The 15,393-nt window shown below is 30.9% G+C and overlaps 1 protein-coding gene across 3 annotated transcripts; it reads left to right on the plus strand.

Moving 5' to 3' along the window:
• The first annotated feature begins 6,615 nt into the window (after nt 1–6,615).
• LOC120069950 (dormancy-associated protein homolog 3-like) lies at nt 6,616–8,754 on the plus strand. 3 transcript variants are annotated; one of them, XM_039021792.1, is made up of 4 exons: nt 6,616–6,840; nt 7,218–7,376; nt 8,314–8,410; nt 8,569–8,754. In XM_039021792.1, the coding sequence occupies exons 1-4, from the start codon at nt 6,723–6,725 to the stop codon at nt 8,594–8,596; spliced, it is 402 nt and encodes a 133-aa protein (XP_038877720.1). In that variant the 5' UTR covers nt 6,616–6,722; the 3' UTR covers nt 8,597–8,754. The 3 variants fall into 3 exon arrangements, with proteins under 3 accessions (XP_038877720.1, XP_038877722.1, XP_038877721.1); XM_039021794.1 differs by having other exon boundaries at nt 8,318–8,410; XM_039021793.1 differs by having other exon boundaries at nt 8,318–8,754.
• Nucleotides 8,755–15,393: the final 6,639 nt, after the last annotated feature.

A 15,393-nucleotide genomic window follows, 5' to 3' on the forward strand; every position in this document is an offset into this window, starting at 1 on the left:
TAATAAAACTTATTCTGAAAATTCAATAAGTTGTTATTGAAAATATGTATTGCTTATCTGAAACCCGAAATTCCATTTTCCCTTTTAAGCAGGAAATAAAATAGATTAGCTAAGTATGAGTTAGATCCTAAGATAAAGAGTAGGAAAATTCTAAGTGTTTAAATAGGATTTGTTAAATGGCTTTGGAAATAAGCCATAACTAGTAAAAATTTGGCTAAGTATAACCATGCGTTGGAAGCCAAGGAAAAAAATGACTAAGGGTTGTCCATGCATTGGCCTTGCTCATTTAGAGGTTATTTAGGGCGTTGAAGGAAACTAAAGTGTGGCCAAGAGAACAACGCATGTGGCTCGAAGAATGCGATGGATGCGACAGTGCTATGCGAGGCATGCGGTGATGCTACGCGAGGGCATGCGGTGCAAGGGCATGTGGTGATGCTACGCATGCGGCGATGCGAAGGGGTACGGCCGAAGGTATGCATCGATGGTATACGGCAGCACTCTTGAGAGGTTAGAACAATGCATGCGGTAGCCTCAAGTTGCGCGGACAAGGGTGCTGGGGCGTTGGAGTTGCGCGCGCTGGTTGTTCATGAAGGTATGCGACGATGAAGGCATGCAGCGATAGAGGCATGCGGCGATGGAGGCATGCGGCGATGGAGGCATGCGGCGATGGAGGCATGCGGCGATAGAGGCATGCGACGATAGGGGCATGCGGCGATGAAGGCATGCGGCGATGGAGGCATGCGGCGATGGAGGCATGCGGCAACGCTATGCGTTGATGTCATGCAGCGATGGATACGTTGGTGTCATACAGCAGTGCTATGCGTCGGTGCTATGCGGCAACACTATGCGTCAATGCTATGCGGCAACGTTATGCATTGGTAGTATGTGGCAACAACATTAGGTGATAAACTATGCGGCGGTAAAACGAGCCAGGATGGACGCATGCACCAATTGGTGGTGTCCGGACATAGGAATGTTGCAGCAATTGGATGGGCGCATTTGTGGTTAGATGAACGCATATGAAGGATGAACGCATATGAAGGATGAACGCATATGGAGGATGGACGCATTCAAAGTCGTCATCCGGACATGTGGCTTGTTAAAAAGAAATCTTAAGCCTTAAGCAATTGAGGTGGATGCACAAGAAGACATGCAAATGTGGGCGTTATGCGTTGGTAAAAGGGGAAGAGGACACCTTGGGTTGCGATGACGTAAGATTACATTAATAATTTAAGGAAAGGATACTTGGACATACGGCCAAGTAGGAGGTGTCGGCCTTAGAGAGATCTTGGATGCTTATAAATAGGGCCAAGGACTTCAAACCATAACTCAAATTCTCCTCAAAAGACATTCAGAAGAGTGTATGAAGGCTGATTGAGAGAAGACTATGTGTTGGATAGCAAGACCATGCGTCGGTCATGAAGTTCCAAGAGAAGGAGATGTTGTCGGACAGGAAGGTCTGGAAGTAGCATCAACTTGGGAAGAGGCGTTCTCCCAGAATACTCATGCGTTTGGAGTGATTTCAAAGCCATATGAAAGCTAAAAGAGTCTAGTTTTCAGGGTTAGGCTTTCAGAGAAGAAGCTCTAAGGAATCCGGCTGTAGAATGAGGAAAAGATAGAAGGGTTGAGCTGTCGGGTAAGCTTGAGCCAGTCATGATATTTTGAAGATTCTGGCCAAACCACGAGAAGTTCTAAACTAATATTTTGAGGTAAGCGTCCTGAAATATTTTAGAGCATATTTGTAGAAGAAAGTAGCTTGAGATAAAGCTTAGAACTATGAGTAATCTGAGCTTCAAATTAAATCTAGAATTTAGGGTGCAAGAGGAGCCCGAGAAGACCAAGGAACTTCTAGAGAGAAAGGTTCCTAAACGACCAAGGTGAGTGGTAATTTCCTTTAAGTCTTAAATCATATCTTTTAGAGTAAATTATATATCCTTATGTTATGAATGAGTACCTAACATATGAATGAGATTATGTGATCGGGATGGTCAGGGGGACAATAGACCTGGTTTCTGAGCCCGAAAGTAATATCTCACGGGATGGTCAGGGGGCCGAGAGGTCTATTTCCTGAGCCTATAGGATGAACCTCGTATGAGATGGTCAGAGGGCCGACGGGCCTAGCTTCTGAGCCCATGCGCTGGGAGCTATGTGCATATAGGAGACATTGTTAACAAAAGGGAACTCAGCTGAGTAAGCGTTCATGATTAGTATTAGTTAACTATCTACTGTGTGTGTAGGTAGACAACGTACTCATTCTAAGTAGTTATCAGTTTAGCTATCTACCGTGTATGGTTAGATAGAGTTGAGAACAGACTCATTCAAGGCTGAGGTTTGAATGTAATCTTGTATCTTGATATGCTTTTTTTATGAGTTGAAATAGACTCTAGAAGTCGCTTACCACTCACGGCTAAGGTCAAGGTTTGCCACAAGTCACAGTTACACTTCCAGAGGGTTTTAAAGAATTGTTGTTGTAAACTTTGTTGTTAAGTCTTGAAGTTGTATAAACATTACATTGTTGTAATAAAAATGGGCCTACTTAACCAGTTGCTGCTATCTCCTTGACTTAAAGTTTATTGAGTGTATGTTAAAGAAGTTCGGCTGGACAGTAAGTATCACAAAAGGGTGGTATCTGTGGTTCCTCACGCCTCTCCTCGGGCTCAGGAGTGCGGGCTCGGGGAGGGGTGTGACAGCTTATTTCATTTTAGAAATCTAATAACTAAAAGATCATGACTATTTCATGAGTATTTGAACTTTATGTGGAGACATAAAAGTGGATCAGGTTCAAGTAAATAGTCAAAATGATCAATGAGGTTAGGTGTCTTATTCTGATAACACTATTGGCTACGACCCACTCTGTAGTTGTTATCAAGAATTATAAAGTGCTACAAACGATGTGATCTTAATTCATACATGTTATGACATGAGGAGTGGGGATGTCCTATGTAATGGGTTTGTACAAGATCGGACAACGAAATCAGTCACTCTTACTTTATAACATTGTTTGCTATTTAAGACTAGTTATTTCAAAGCGATTACTTAGGTAACTTGACCTTAATCCTGAGCTTACTATGAACTCCTGTTTATTCGGGATTATCCTTAGATTTTTATAGGTGAGGGTTAGCTCAACAACATCGACTCAATAAACATCCATTTCAAGGGTAAGACCGTGTAGATAGTTGGGGACATAGGGTGCAAGATGGAATTAACTCCTACCCGCTTTCAAGTATAGTAGAGAGGTTGTTCCTTTAAGTGCTAACTTCGGGTCTTGAACAAGGGGCCCCACACTTTCACTGGCCCGAGAGAGACTCAGTTTGTTGATTGGATCACAAACCAATTGTTCATTAAAGGATCAGTGGGACTTAAGGAACAAGAGGTAATCTCGAGGGTAAAACAGACATTTAACCTAGTCGTTATTACGAACAACCTATGAAGGATTAACTTACTAATCATGGTTATATCGAGTGGACACAGTATATCTACAGTGAGGGGAGTGCAACTATGGGTTTTAGTGGAGTGGTCCATTAGTTAATGAATGGGGGTTAATCGGTGTAAAGAGTTTAGCCAATTAATCTTGGATCATTGGAGCCCATGATCTGTAGGTCCGCGAAGTCCCCCTACTAGCTCGTAAATTGGTTAGCTTTAGAGTAGCTTGATAAGTTAATTTAAAACGTTCAAATTAGAATTAAGGGAATTAGTAATTATGTGAGATGTAATTACGCGTTTAATTTTAGAATTATACGAAATTGGAGAATTAATTAATATTTAAATATGATTTAAATATTAAATTCATGAAGGTGGAATTTGTTTAAAATTAAGGGTTGTTTTTAAATATAGAGAAATAAATTAAAATATCTACAAAATATAGCAAAATTTTAGAACTACCAATAATAGAAGTTGATAGACACTGATAAACTTTTATCAGTAATATTGATAAAAGTCTATCGGTGTCTATCAGTGTCTATCATTGATAATTCTAAAATTTTACTATATCTTGTAAATATTTTCAATAGTTTTACCATTTGAAATAATTTTCCTAAAATTAATTTAATATTTGATATTAAATTAATTAGAATTAATTAAATTATTTAATTAATTACTTATTGATTTTATTTAGAAAATTAATTTTTATAAAATTAATAAAGTTTTCATTTTTCAAATTTAAATGAATTTTGGAAATCAATTTAATATTTGAAAATTTTGGAAAACACAAATTTGAAAGTTGGTTTTCTCCACTATCATGAAGTAGCTCTCACAACATTCACTTCATTTAAGCTTCAAATCTCTAAACATGAGCTGCATCTCATGCAACCATTTTCTTTGCATGAATGTCATGCAATAAATAGAGAAGATGGAAGTGGAATTGTAGCAAGCATCAATTGAGTTTTTGCTGAAAAATTCAGTTTGAAGAAGATGTTCTTCAAGTGGGTTGTTGCAATGAGTTCTTCTCTAAGTTTCCTACATTCAAGCTTATTTTGAGTCACACAACTCAATCTAAAACTCCAAGAGAATAGTAGGAAAGATCTTGAGACGGTTCAAATTAAAAAAGTTCTACAAAGGTATTGCTTGAAACCCTCTTATTATTGTATGAGCATGCTTTATTTATAGTCAAAATTAATGAATTAGAATGTTTATTGATCCTTGTTGCTTCTGCTGCATGTTGATATACTCCTACACAATGAACATTTCAATTATATAGTAAAAAAATTACGAAACATAAAAATTTAAATTGCAAATTTGATCTCTACGGTCAGGATAAAGTAGAATTTAGTCTCCATGGTTTATAATAGAATTTAGTCTTTATGGTTTAATAATTAGATTTTATTCTTAAGGTTGATTTTATCAAACTATAGGGATTTTTTTATGAGGTTTTATCGAACCATAAGGACAAAGGGGTCTTAGGTTGTTTGGTTTAAAGTTTTATAGATGTTTAAGAATAAATTATGACAGTCAATAGGATGTTTGGGTAAAAGATGTTTGGGAATAAAAAATGATTGTATTTGATTATGCATGAGAAATGCTATCAGAATTTTATGAACAAAAATTATGTTTGTGTTTTATTTTTTAAATTAAGGGTTTCTTTGGAATACATTTTCAAATGTAAATGTTTAAATAAAAATGAATTTTTTGAAAAACATTTTTCTTTCAAGTCAATCCAGACGGGCTGACAACCTTATATGAGTTTAATAGATTAAGTAATTAAAAAATAAATATTATTCAATAAATTGATAAAAATTAATTAGTTAAAAATCAATAATAAGTTTAATTATAAATATTTGAATTTTGAGTAATTTATATTAAAAATAACAAATTAATATATTTAATGAATGTCATATTAATGATAATCTAATACTTAATTATTTTTTTTTATAATTAATTAAGTTTAACATTAGTAATTTTAATTTTAAGTAAATAATATAAGAAAATATATTTTAATGAACAACATATTGACAAGTGAAAAATAAAATAAAATATGATATATTAATAAAGAATACTAAAAAAAAGTTTTATAATCATATTAATAACGAATGAAGTAATAAAAATTAATCACAATAAATAATTAATTGATTGTAAATAATTAATAATGATTAAATGTTGTTAATAAAGGATGAAATTAAAATTAATCTCATTAAATAATTGATTATAAAGATAAAAATAAGTAATCAATTATTGTTGTTGAAAAATAATTTTTTGTACTAATTAAATTTAACTAATCATAACTTAATAGTTAAATATATTTAAGATATTGTTAACTAATTAATTAATAACTTAAATAAGTTAAGTAAATATTTTAATAGATTATTATTACTTTCTTTAAAATATATTTATTTTAATTTTATTAAATTAATATTAATTAATTAAGTAACTATATTCAAAATAAAATTATATATAAAGTGAGAAACATAGGAAAAAAACAAACGATAAAACTCATAATTTTGAAAGGAAAAAAACTATATATATATATAAAAAAAAAAGAATGTATGAAAATTGTTTATTCTCAGGCAAAGTGTTAAATTGTGGAAACAAACGTTGGTTTTGCATCCATGTGTCAATTCTCATCTAGAAAAATCTCAAACCAAACGATCTATAAATTCTAATTTTTTCCAAATTACGGGAACCAAATTTATAACTAAACCAACCTAAAAAAACAAATATGAATATAATACAATAATAAATATTTTAACTCGTTTAGAAACATAAAGGTTTTTGTTAATTTAAATAGTTTTTTTGAATTTTTTTTATAATTAAATATCCATCAACATTTCGATAAAATTTAGAGTAGGATAGTGGTCGGTTAATAAATGACTAAATTTTAACTTTTTTTTAATTACCACCCAACCTCTGTTGTAATTAAATGTCTTCACATGGAGGGTAATATAGTCCTTTACCCTCTGGCAAAAATGGCCCCACTTCCCAAAGTCCACGTGTCACTTATTTCCTCAAGAACGCCCAGTTATGGGGTCCACTTGTTAAAACGTTCTTATCCTCAACATCACCACTTATCAGCCGTCCAATCCATCGTCTCCAAGATTGATCCAACGGTGTATATTTCATCTCTACCCTGGACGACTTGTTCGATGTTTAACTCCTCAAATTTTCTCTTTAAATATCATTCCCACTGCCGCGTCAAAGCTCTTTCATACTCAGACCCGCCACTTCCTCGGCCGTGTCGGAACTTCATCCTTCGGCCATCTCTTCTCTTTACCTTTGATTCGCCATTCCTTATGGGCTTACTCGACCAGCTCTGGGACGATACCGTCGCTGGACCGCGGCCGGAGAGTGGCCTCGGCAAGCTTCGGAAACACTCAACGTTTTCTAGTCGACCTAGCTCCGGCAACAAGGGTACGCTACGGCCTTTTTATTCCAGTGCTTGCCATGGCGGACTCTTAATCGAACTCGATAAACTTCAACTCGAAACCCTAATTATAAGACAATCATGGAATATTGATTAATCGATATGATTTTTTCTTGATTAAAAGTGTTTAAACTGTAGGCCGCTTATTCAATTGAGATTCTAATTTGTTGTTATAAATCGCTTAATGAGAAACGTACTGTTGATTTTGCTTAAGAAATAGCCGGCAGCTCGGATTTGTCTAGCAATTTGACGGATCTATACTTTTGAACTAAAAATATGCTCAATCGATACCTCAAACTCCATAGTTTCCATGTTGACTTTTCTAATTTTCTTGTTATTTCTTAATGAACTCTTTTTGATTCAGAGCTCGATGGCGGCAGCGCTAGATCGTACGGAGAAGATTCTTCAGAGTCGCCGGTGAGGATCACAAGGAGTATTATGATAGTAAGGCCTCCAGGATACCAGAACGGTTCGCCTCCTATTTCACCGGCCGGATCCAGTTCTCCGGCGTCGCCCTTTTCTGGTAAGAAGCAGAGTCGTACCTTTTACCTTTTCGCTTTATCTGAAATGACCGATATGACCTTCCTATAGAATCCCAAAAAAATACCTAGGCTAAGATTTATCTTTCCAATACAAGCTGGAAATAAATTTTTTGTGTACTTCATGATTGGACAAGCACAAGGATGGTGGTTCTAATTAAGCTGGAATTTCAGATTATGGCTCCATTGAAAAGCACTTCTGTTTGTTTAAATCAGATCTCCATACTCCATAGAATAGTCAATACAATGGCCTTGCCATTTTTATGGGGAATCATTAGCATCTTTCAGTTCAATCGTTTTCAATTCATTATATGCTTCTTTTCTTGTGGACATCATAATAGATCTCTAATGTGGAAAATTGGGCCATTTTGCACCACCATTTTTCTGTTCTCTGGAGTGGAAAGTAGGTTGCTCTTGTTCATTAGGTGGGAGGTCTTGTCAAACTTAATTAAAGAGATTTCGTGTGGATCTGCCTCTTTGTTATAAAAAGTTTGATGAAGTAGGTGGAGAGTAGTGGTCGAAAACGTAGAGCTTACTTCATAAACATGCATGTTAGTCAAACAAAAACTCTGTATCTTGTGAAAACATTATTGCAGACTAATGATCATTATAACCCTGTTGACTGATATCCTTACATATAAGTTTTTCCTCTGATGGGTCGCATTTTCTGTGAATAATATCATCTGGAGATTCATCAAATGTTGAAAACTTTTAACTTCTTCTGTAATTTTGTTTGATTTCTCATAGTTTGTTGTAGATTTCTAGTGATCCTAATCTCTCTTTTTTCAAGAAAAAATTTGTCTGGTTGCCATACTTTGTGAAGTCGTTTATTCATTAGAAATTGATGCAAGTACTGATTGAATTCATGTCTAGCTTCTTTTCAGTTTGTGTTTGTTTATAAGTAATTTCTTCCTTTTGGAGGTAGAGAATCCTTCCGGTTTAGAAGAAGGTCGATCTCCGAGGTATACGCAAAGGCAACCGATGGTGGATCCGGGAGCCCTTCTTCTCCTCACAACATGTGAGATTTAAGCTTTTGAGCTCTCTTATATTCCCCTTTCATGAATGTTTCTTCAAAACCTTCATAAATTTGTGTAATTTTTGTGTATTGTTGTAATATGCGGCTGCTGTAGTATGCATGTGAATTCAGAATGAAGGTGTTAGAAAAATGTTTTGTAGGAAGGAGGATCTTGGAATGTGTAGATGAGGGGTATTATAGTCAATTTGGTATCAATATGTAAATATTAGAAGAAGAAGAACAAGAAGAAGGGCATCTTGGCTGTTTCATCTTTCATCTGTCAACTTTGGCTTGTCACTCACTGTTGTTGGTTTTGTTAGTGGAATGAAAAAAGGTAGTTCTTTCCATGTGGGCCTTCTTTGTGGATTGTCATTCATTTTCAATTGGACAGTGCTTTGTAAATGCAAAACAGCACTCTTGTCTTTTGGGTGGTGGCCACAAATCCCCAAATCAATTCCTTGGACAGATAGATGCTTTTTAATCAGTAGTGCTCTTTCAGGTTTTTAATTTCCATTCCATTGAGTGTTTTGTGTTGATTTTGCTTTTTTAATTCTTTTCTTTTTAAGAAAACGATTAAAAATAGTTTTCATCTTTCACAAATAGCATCATTTGTAATCTGCGTCGAGTGCGATATTGAGATCAAAACAAAAATTTAAAACCTTTTTTTTAATTAAGCCTCCATACCAATGAATTTTTTGGCCTTTTTTTGTGGAATTCTGGTCAAGATCAAGATGGGGAGTTATAAATGGGACAAAGGGAACTAGAGATTAGATTGAGGATTTGGATTAGGAATAGGGGATTTGAAGAATTACCTATAAAATAAAAGAAACAAAAGAACTCTTGGTACTTTACTTTCACCCCGAAAGTAAAAAAATGGATGTGCGGGAAAAAAGAAGTTAATTTTTTATTTGAATCTTGGGTTGTTTTGGTTGGAAAATCAAATTTTTGGAGGATGTTTTTGATAATTTTCTTGAATTTTAACTTCAGCATATGTAAGAACTAGGGTAAGGTATACTTTACTAGTAAATATTTTGTTAAGATGTTATTTTTGGTCCTATATTTGAAACTTGTTTACTCATCTTAAATCATAAATCAGGCTTCTAGTGTTAGTTTGAAGTTACTATTTTTTTTTTTAATCAAAATTGAAAAAATGACAACAATAACTTCTTTTGAAATACCATGTTGGTCTATGCTTTATACTTTTAGATTTACACGTCTGGATTTATTCTATTTGAGTTTTTATACTTTTAAATTTGGGTAAATTTTTTTTGTCTGGTTTGATAATAATTTCATTCTTTGTTTTTTATTTTTAAAAATTAAACATGTTTTTTTTCCTTTTTTTTTTTATAATAATTTATATCTTTTTTTAAAAAAAAAATTAGTTAAATTCTAAAAATAAAAATACATTTTTAAAAACTATTTTTTTTATTTTCAAATTTTGGTTTGGTTTTTTAAATCATTGATAAAAAGGTAGATAACAAAGGAATAAATTTGGAGGTGGAAGCAGGTTAATTTAAAAAAAAAAAAAAAAAAAACTAAGGTTTTGTTTGTTAATCATTATTTTTTTGTTTTTATTTTTGAAAATTAAGCCTTTAGACGCAATTTATACCTCTGAATTTCTTGATTTTTTTTTATCTATTTTTCACCATGGTTAAAAAATTAAGTCAAGTTTTGGAACTAAAAAAAATAGTTTTCAGAAAGTTATTAGTTTGAAATTGGGTTAAGAATTTAACATTGTACTTAAAAAAATATGCAAATCAGTATAAGAAATGTGGATGAAATTGACTTAATTTTCAAGAATAAAAATAAAAATCTAAATAGTTTCCAAAGGGAGCCTATGATTAACAAATGGATTTTTAATCAATGTTAAAACTTAATTTTGTGTCCTAACAAGTTAAATTTTTAATTTAGTGTTCCTTGACCTTTTCAATAGTTTTTAAAAGGTACAAAAATATATTTAGTACAAAATTAAAAGTTCAATAATATATAAGACAAAAAAAAAATAGATTCTTTAACTTCTTTTAAAAAAATTATTGAGTATTCTAAAAACCTATTAAAATAGATTAAATACTTTTTGAAGTGTAGGGTCAATTTGATAAAAACAAAGAAACTTGAGGGGAGAAATTTTGTAATTTAACCTGAAAAGTACTAACATATCGAAATTTTATGAATGTTTTGGCTATTTGATGGGGTAAGTGTAATGCTTAATAGTAATTTATTTTTCTTAACGAAACTTTTTGAAATGATTATATTTCTAGCTTTTAAGATTTACTATATGTGTGTTGGATAATTTAAAAGATTCTCTTTATTTATTATATTTTATTTTATCTTAATTAATTATTTTATTTAAAAAGTTGATTGATGGGTGAGAAAAAGTTTGTTTTCCTCTCCCTTTCTTCAAGGAAATAATTGCCTTACTATAGGCACTTTTAATTGTCTTCTTCGATAAGATGAACATATGATCTTTTGTAAGCTATAAGTCTAAAAGTATCTGTGAGATTGTTTAGCTGCACACAAGCTTTCTTGTAGTGTTGCATCAAGTGGAGTGTCGAAAAATTTACTGGAATTTGGGTAAATCTTCTCTAAGAATAGTATTTAACGGCGTGCCTCAATCCAAAATCATAATATTTTCAATCCTAAACTTCTCATTAACTTTTGATTGTTAACTTGTTTTGACTTTAAAATTACTGTTGAACTTGCTTCATTGTTTTATTGTATTATTTTTCATGTTTGTTAAATAGGTCTATTTATTTGGAATTCTTTTAAATTTGGCAGCAAGTCAACACTGGCGACTAAAGCCAGCCACTGGACAATTAAAATTTAAATATAGATATGTTATCATTTCAAATAATAATAATAAATAAAGATATAATGGGATGAGTTTATCCCAATCTTCTTTTGTATTTTTAATGGATTGATTCAAAACCGTGATATATTGTTTTTTTCTTTCAAGTTGGAGGTCGGATAACTTTTCTTGTAGAAAAGGCAAAAATATCAAAGTTAAGTCAATTATTAAATTTAATCATCATGATTATTTATATTGAATAAAAAAATATAATCTTAAAAAATAGAAGAGTTCTTTTAAAAGTAATTTGAAAGGCAAATCATTTTATAGAATCTATAAATTAGGAAATGCTGTCCCAGTAAAAGAAAAACTTCATGTGTAGGTCGAAATTAAGAAGTTGAATCTATATGGTGGCAGAAGTGAATTTAGTAAGGTCCGAGGTCCAATCTTTTACCTTCGTGATTGTTATACTAAAAAAGACACAATTTATATTAAGTATGTTAGGGCCGGCTTAAATTGACTTGGAAGAAAAACGTTTTTCAAAAAATTTATTTGCATTAAACACTTTGGAGAAAAATGTATTAAAATACACTTATAAAGCTATTTTGAGTGATTGTCAAACACTTCAATTTCTTCTAAAAATGACTTATTTTTTATATTGAACATTTGAAAATGTATTCCAAAATATATCCTTAGTTTATTTACTTCAAATTAAGATTTTAAATTTTTATCAAAATTCTCTTAAATAACTAAATCTGACATCTATATAAGTAGTGAATCAATATTTTAACTTAATCGTAAAATTTGATAAACTAGAGAAAATCATCATCCAAATATCATTAATGTGAACATAAATATTAATTTATTCATGGAGTTTTTCCATAAGTGGGTCAAAATAAGACCCCATACTACACCAATATTAAAAATTTCTAATATTTAGAAATCTATTTGACATGGGAGATTTTAATATAATATGGCAATTATTATAATAACCTTCCAATATTATCCTCTTTATTATTTTAAAAAATAGTACCAAAAATATTTTAAAAAATTAAAAAAAAAAGTCCATAAAATAATATTTATGTATACAATTAATGTTGTCGAAATTTTTTTAAAAATAAAAAACAAAAACGATTTATGGATTCTCGAGAAGAGAGGAGCAGAGGTGAACCACTCGAACTGATTTGAAAAGGGAGGACGGAGAAAAAAACGTCCTTCGTGCAAGTTTTTTTCCATAAGTGGGTCAAGTGAAAAAAACTTGCACGAAAGACGTTTTTTTGATCCAGGACGAGGTGGTACTTGTCAACTTGGGTGGTTTAAAAACAAATTGAAAAGAAATAATGTGTAAAAATAATAATGTGACAAAAAACCATGTATGACTGAAAATTTTATTTTATTATTTTCATTTATTTTAAAAATAATAATAAATTAAAAATGTTAACAAAATTTTGATAATTTTGTAACTTTTCCACCAAAAAAAAAAACAAAATCTTAAAAGGAAATAATTTGCTTGAAAATTTTCAACTGATTTTTCTTTTTTTTTTAAAAAAAAAAAATAAACCTTGTAGGTTTGTTTTGAGACCTGCCAAATTTAAAATAAATTATATAATAAATACATGCCAAACTTCTAAAATAATAAAAAGAACAATAACTAATTGTCATAAGGATTGTCATAAGGATATTTTGATTAGATAAAAATAAGAAAAAAAGGGTGAATACCATGAATAAAAAACAAAGTTATTTGAGATATTTTCTAAAAGAAAGAAAAAAAAAAAAAACTAAAAGTGACACATGTAACTTTTTTTCAAAAATAATAATAATTAACTATCTTTTTTTGTACGGGGAGTATGAGACTTAGATACAACCTAGACTGCACCTAAATATTGCTCTTTTGAAAATATGCGCGAAAGTTAAAGTCTATTTGATACAATTTTTTTTTTATTTCTTTAAAATGAGTAAACATTTATTTTAAGTATTTTTTTTACTTTCATATTAATATAAGGTTTAATATTAATATAAATTCTTAAAAAATATGATAGAAACTATTGACATATTATATATAATTTCATTGACATTTAAAAGCATATTAAGATCTAAAAGATGTGAAAATAATAGAATAATTGCAAAAAAGATGTAAAATTAGAAAGGATAATTAAAGAAAAAGAATAATTTAGTGGACATCGTTGTCAATATAGTTTAGAATATATGTTTTTGATGTTTATGGTGGCACTTCTTGTATTTTTCTTTGGCATTTGAGACACTTTTGGAATATAATATTAAATGGGCACCACATTTTCTTTTCAATTACCATATGTGATTTTCTAAACTGTGAGTGGATTCCAAAGCAATAATTGATTTCAAAATAATTGGCTTCATTCATCTCTCTCATTTTCTAAACTTACATATATCACTATACCATTTTATTTATAATTATTTCTAACTTTCATTGCATTTAAAACTCCTAATATATAATTGGGTAAATAACAATACACCATATTTTTGAGAATTATATCAATAATAAATACATGGTGCAGCCTTGTTGAACTCAATTAAAATTTGATACATGTAAAAAAAAATTAAAACAAAATGATTAAAAATATATATATATATATATATATATATATATAGAATTTAGGTGCAGCCTTAAATTAAGAGAAATACTTTGTTGCAATTAAATATTGCTCTTAATTTAAATCTTGAACTTTCCTGAGTGCATTAATTTAGATTTTCCTCCAAATTTTATTCAACCAATATAATTTGAAACTTATGATTTGTGTAAATTAAACTCTTGAATTTTCATAAGCCAATCAATTTAGACCATTTTTTATAATCACCTTTAAAAATGATCAATGCATTTAATTTGTCAAACGTATGTAGACTTCTTAAAATGTCGGTTTTACAAAATGGACGACTAGAACAGATGTGTGGACCATTTTCAAAGGAAATTTCGCCTAGAACTTTAAATGGATTCATTTATGAAATGTTAGGGGTTCAATTGATATAATTATAAATTTCACATAATATTTTTCCAAATGCAACGTAATGGTGAATGTAAATTGATATACTTACAAAAGTTGAAGATTTAAATTGATATAATTATTAATTCATGGTTTAAATTGATAGAACTCTTAAAATTTATGGGTATAAATTGTTAATTTTTCTAGGCAATTTGAATGGGTGATTGTAATGGGTAGAACTTTTAAGGCTAATAATTAAGTATATAACAACATTTTCTCAAAATGCTAATATAAGGAAATTTATTAGTAATAGACTCCTATTAGCAATGTAATCTAATCAACGATATAGTTTATCCTTACTAACTCTAAGAACTGAATCTAAATTTTTCAATATCTGCAAATTTTTTTGTATTGTACTATATAAGTTAATACTTTAAGCCTAATTGTTATATTTACAACTACTTTAATAAAGAGCATGGGCCCAAATAATTCTACCAAACTTAGGGACCATAAACTTTGAAAACTTAATGTGGGCCCAAATGAAATTGAAAGCAAGATTGGGCCTGCAAATTGAGATCGACCCAAGACGTAGTTGTTGGACCGGTATGACAACCCTAGATAGGGGTGAATAGGGTTTAATTAGATCTTTTTCTTAAATATGCTCAATTTGATCTAATTAGATATTTTTAAATTAAATTGATAAAAACTCTAATTTATGGTAAATAACAAGATTGATAAAAGTTATGTGACAATATACTCCATCAATCTCAACCAACAAAATCAAGCAATTAAAATTAAATGCAAGAATAACTAGGAAAGAGATAGAGAAGAAGATACCATGATTTTTATAGTGGTTCGGTCAAATACAACCTATATCCACTTTCCCAAACGCCTCTTGGGACTTCGATTAAAAAAAAATCTTCTTTTGACTCTTTCCATGGATGAGAGTCGAACTGCTACCTTGCTATTTTTATGGGTTCAAGAGCAACCCAATCCTTTCTACAAAGTTAGAATCCAACCGTTACAATGTTTTGAAACTTTAAATCACATAATGAAATTCTCTAAAAAGAGTGGGTATATAAGATTGAGCTCACACACTTTAATCTCACAATACAGTAGAAATTTCTCTCCAGAATAAGATGAAAAGAAAGAAATTGGAAGCTTGTAGAGAGAGTAACAATAGTGGTTTTTTTTTGGCTAATTTTGAGGATTGTAAAATGTGAAAAGTTGTTGAAATTTGGAGA

This window comes from Benincasa hispida, unplaced genomic scaffold (genome assembly GCF_009727055.1).
Source record: "Benincasa hispida cultivar B227 unplaced genomic scaffold, ASM972705v1 Contig701, whole genome shotgun sequence".
Lineage (NCBI taxonomy): Eukaryota > Viridiplantae > Streptophyta > Magnoliopsida > Cucurbitales > Cucurbitaceae > Benincasa > Benincasa hispida.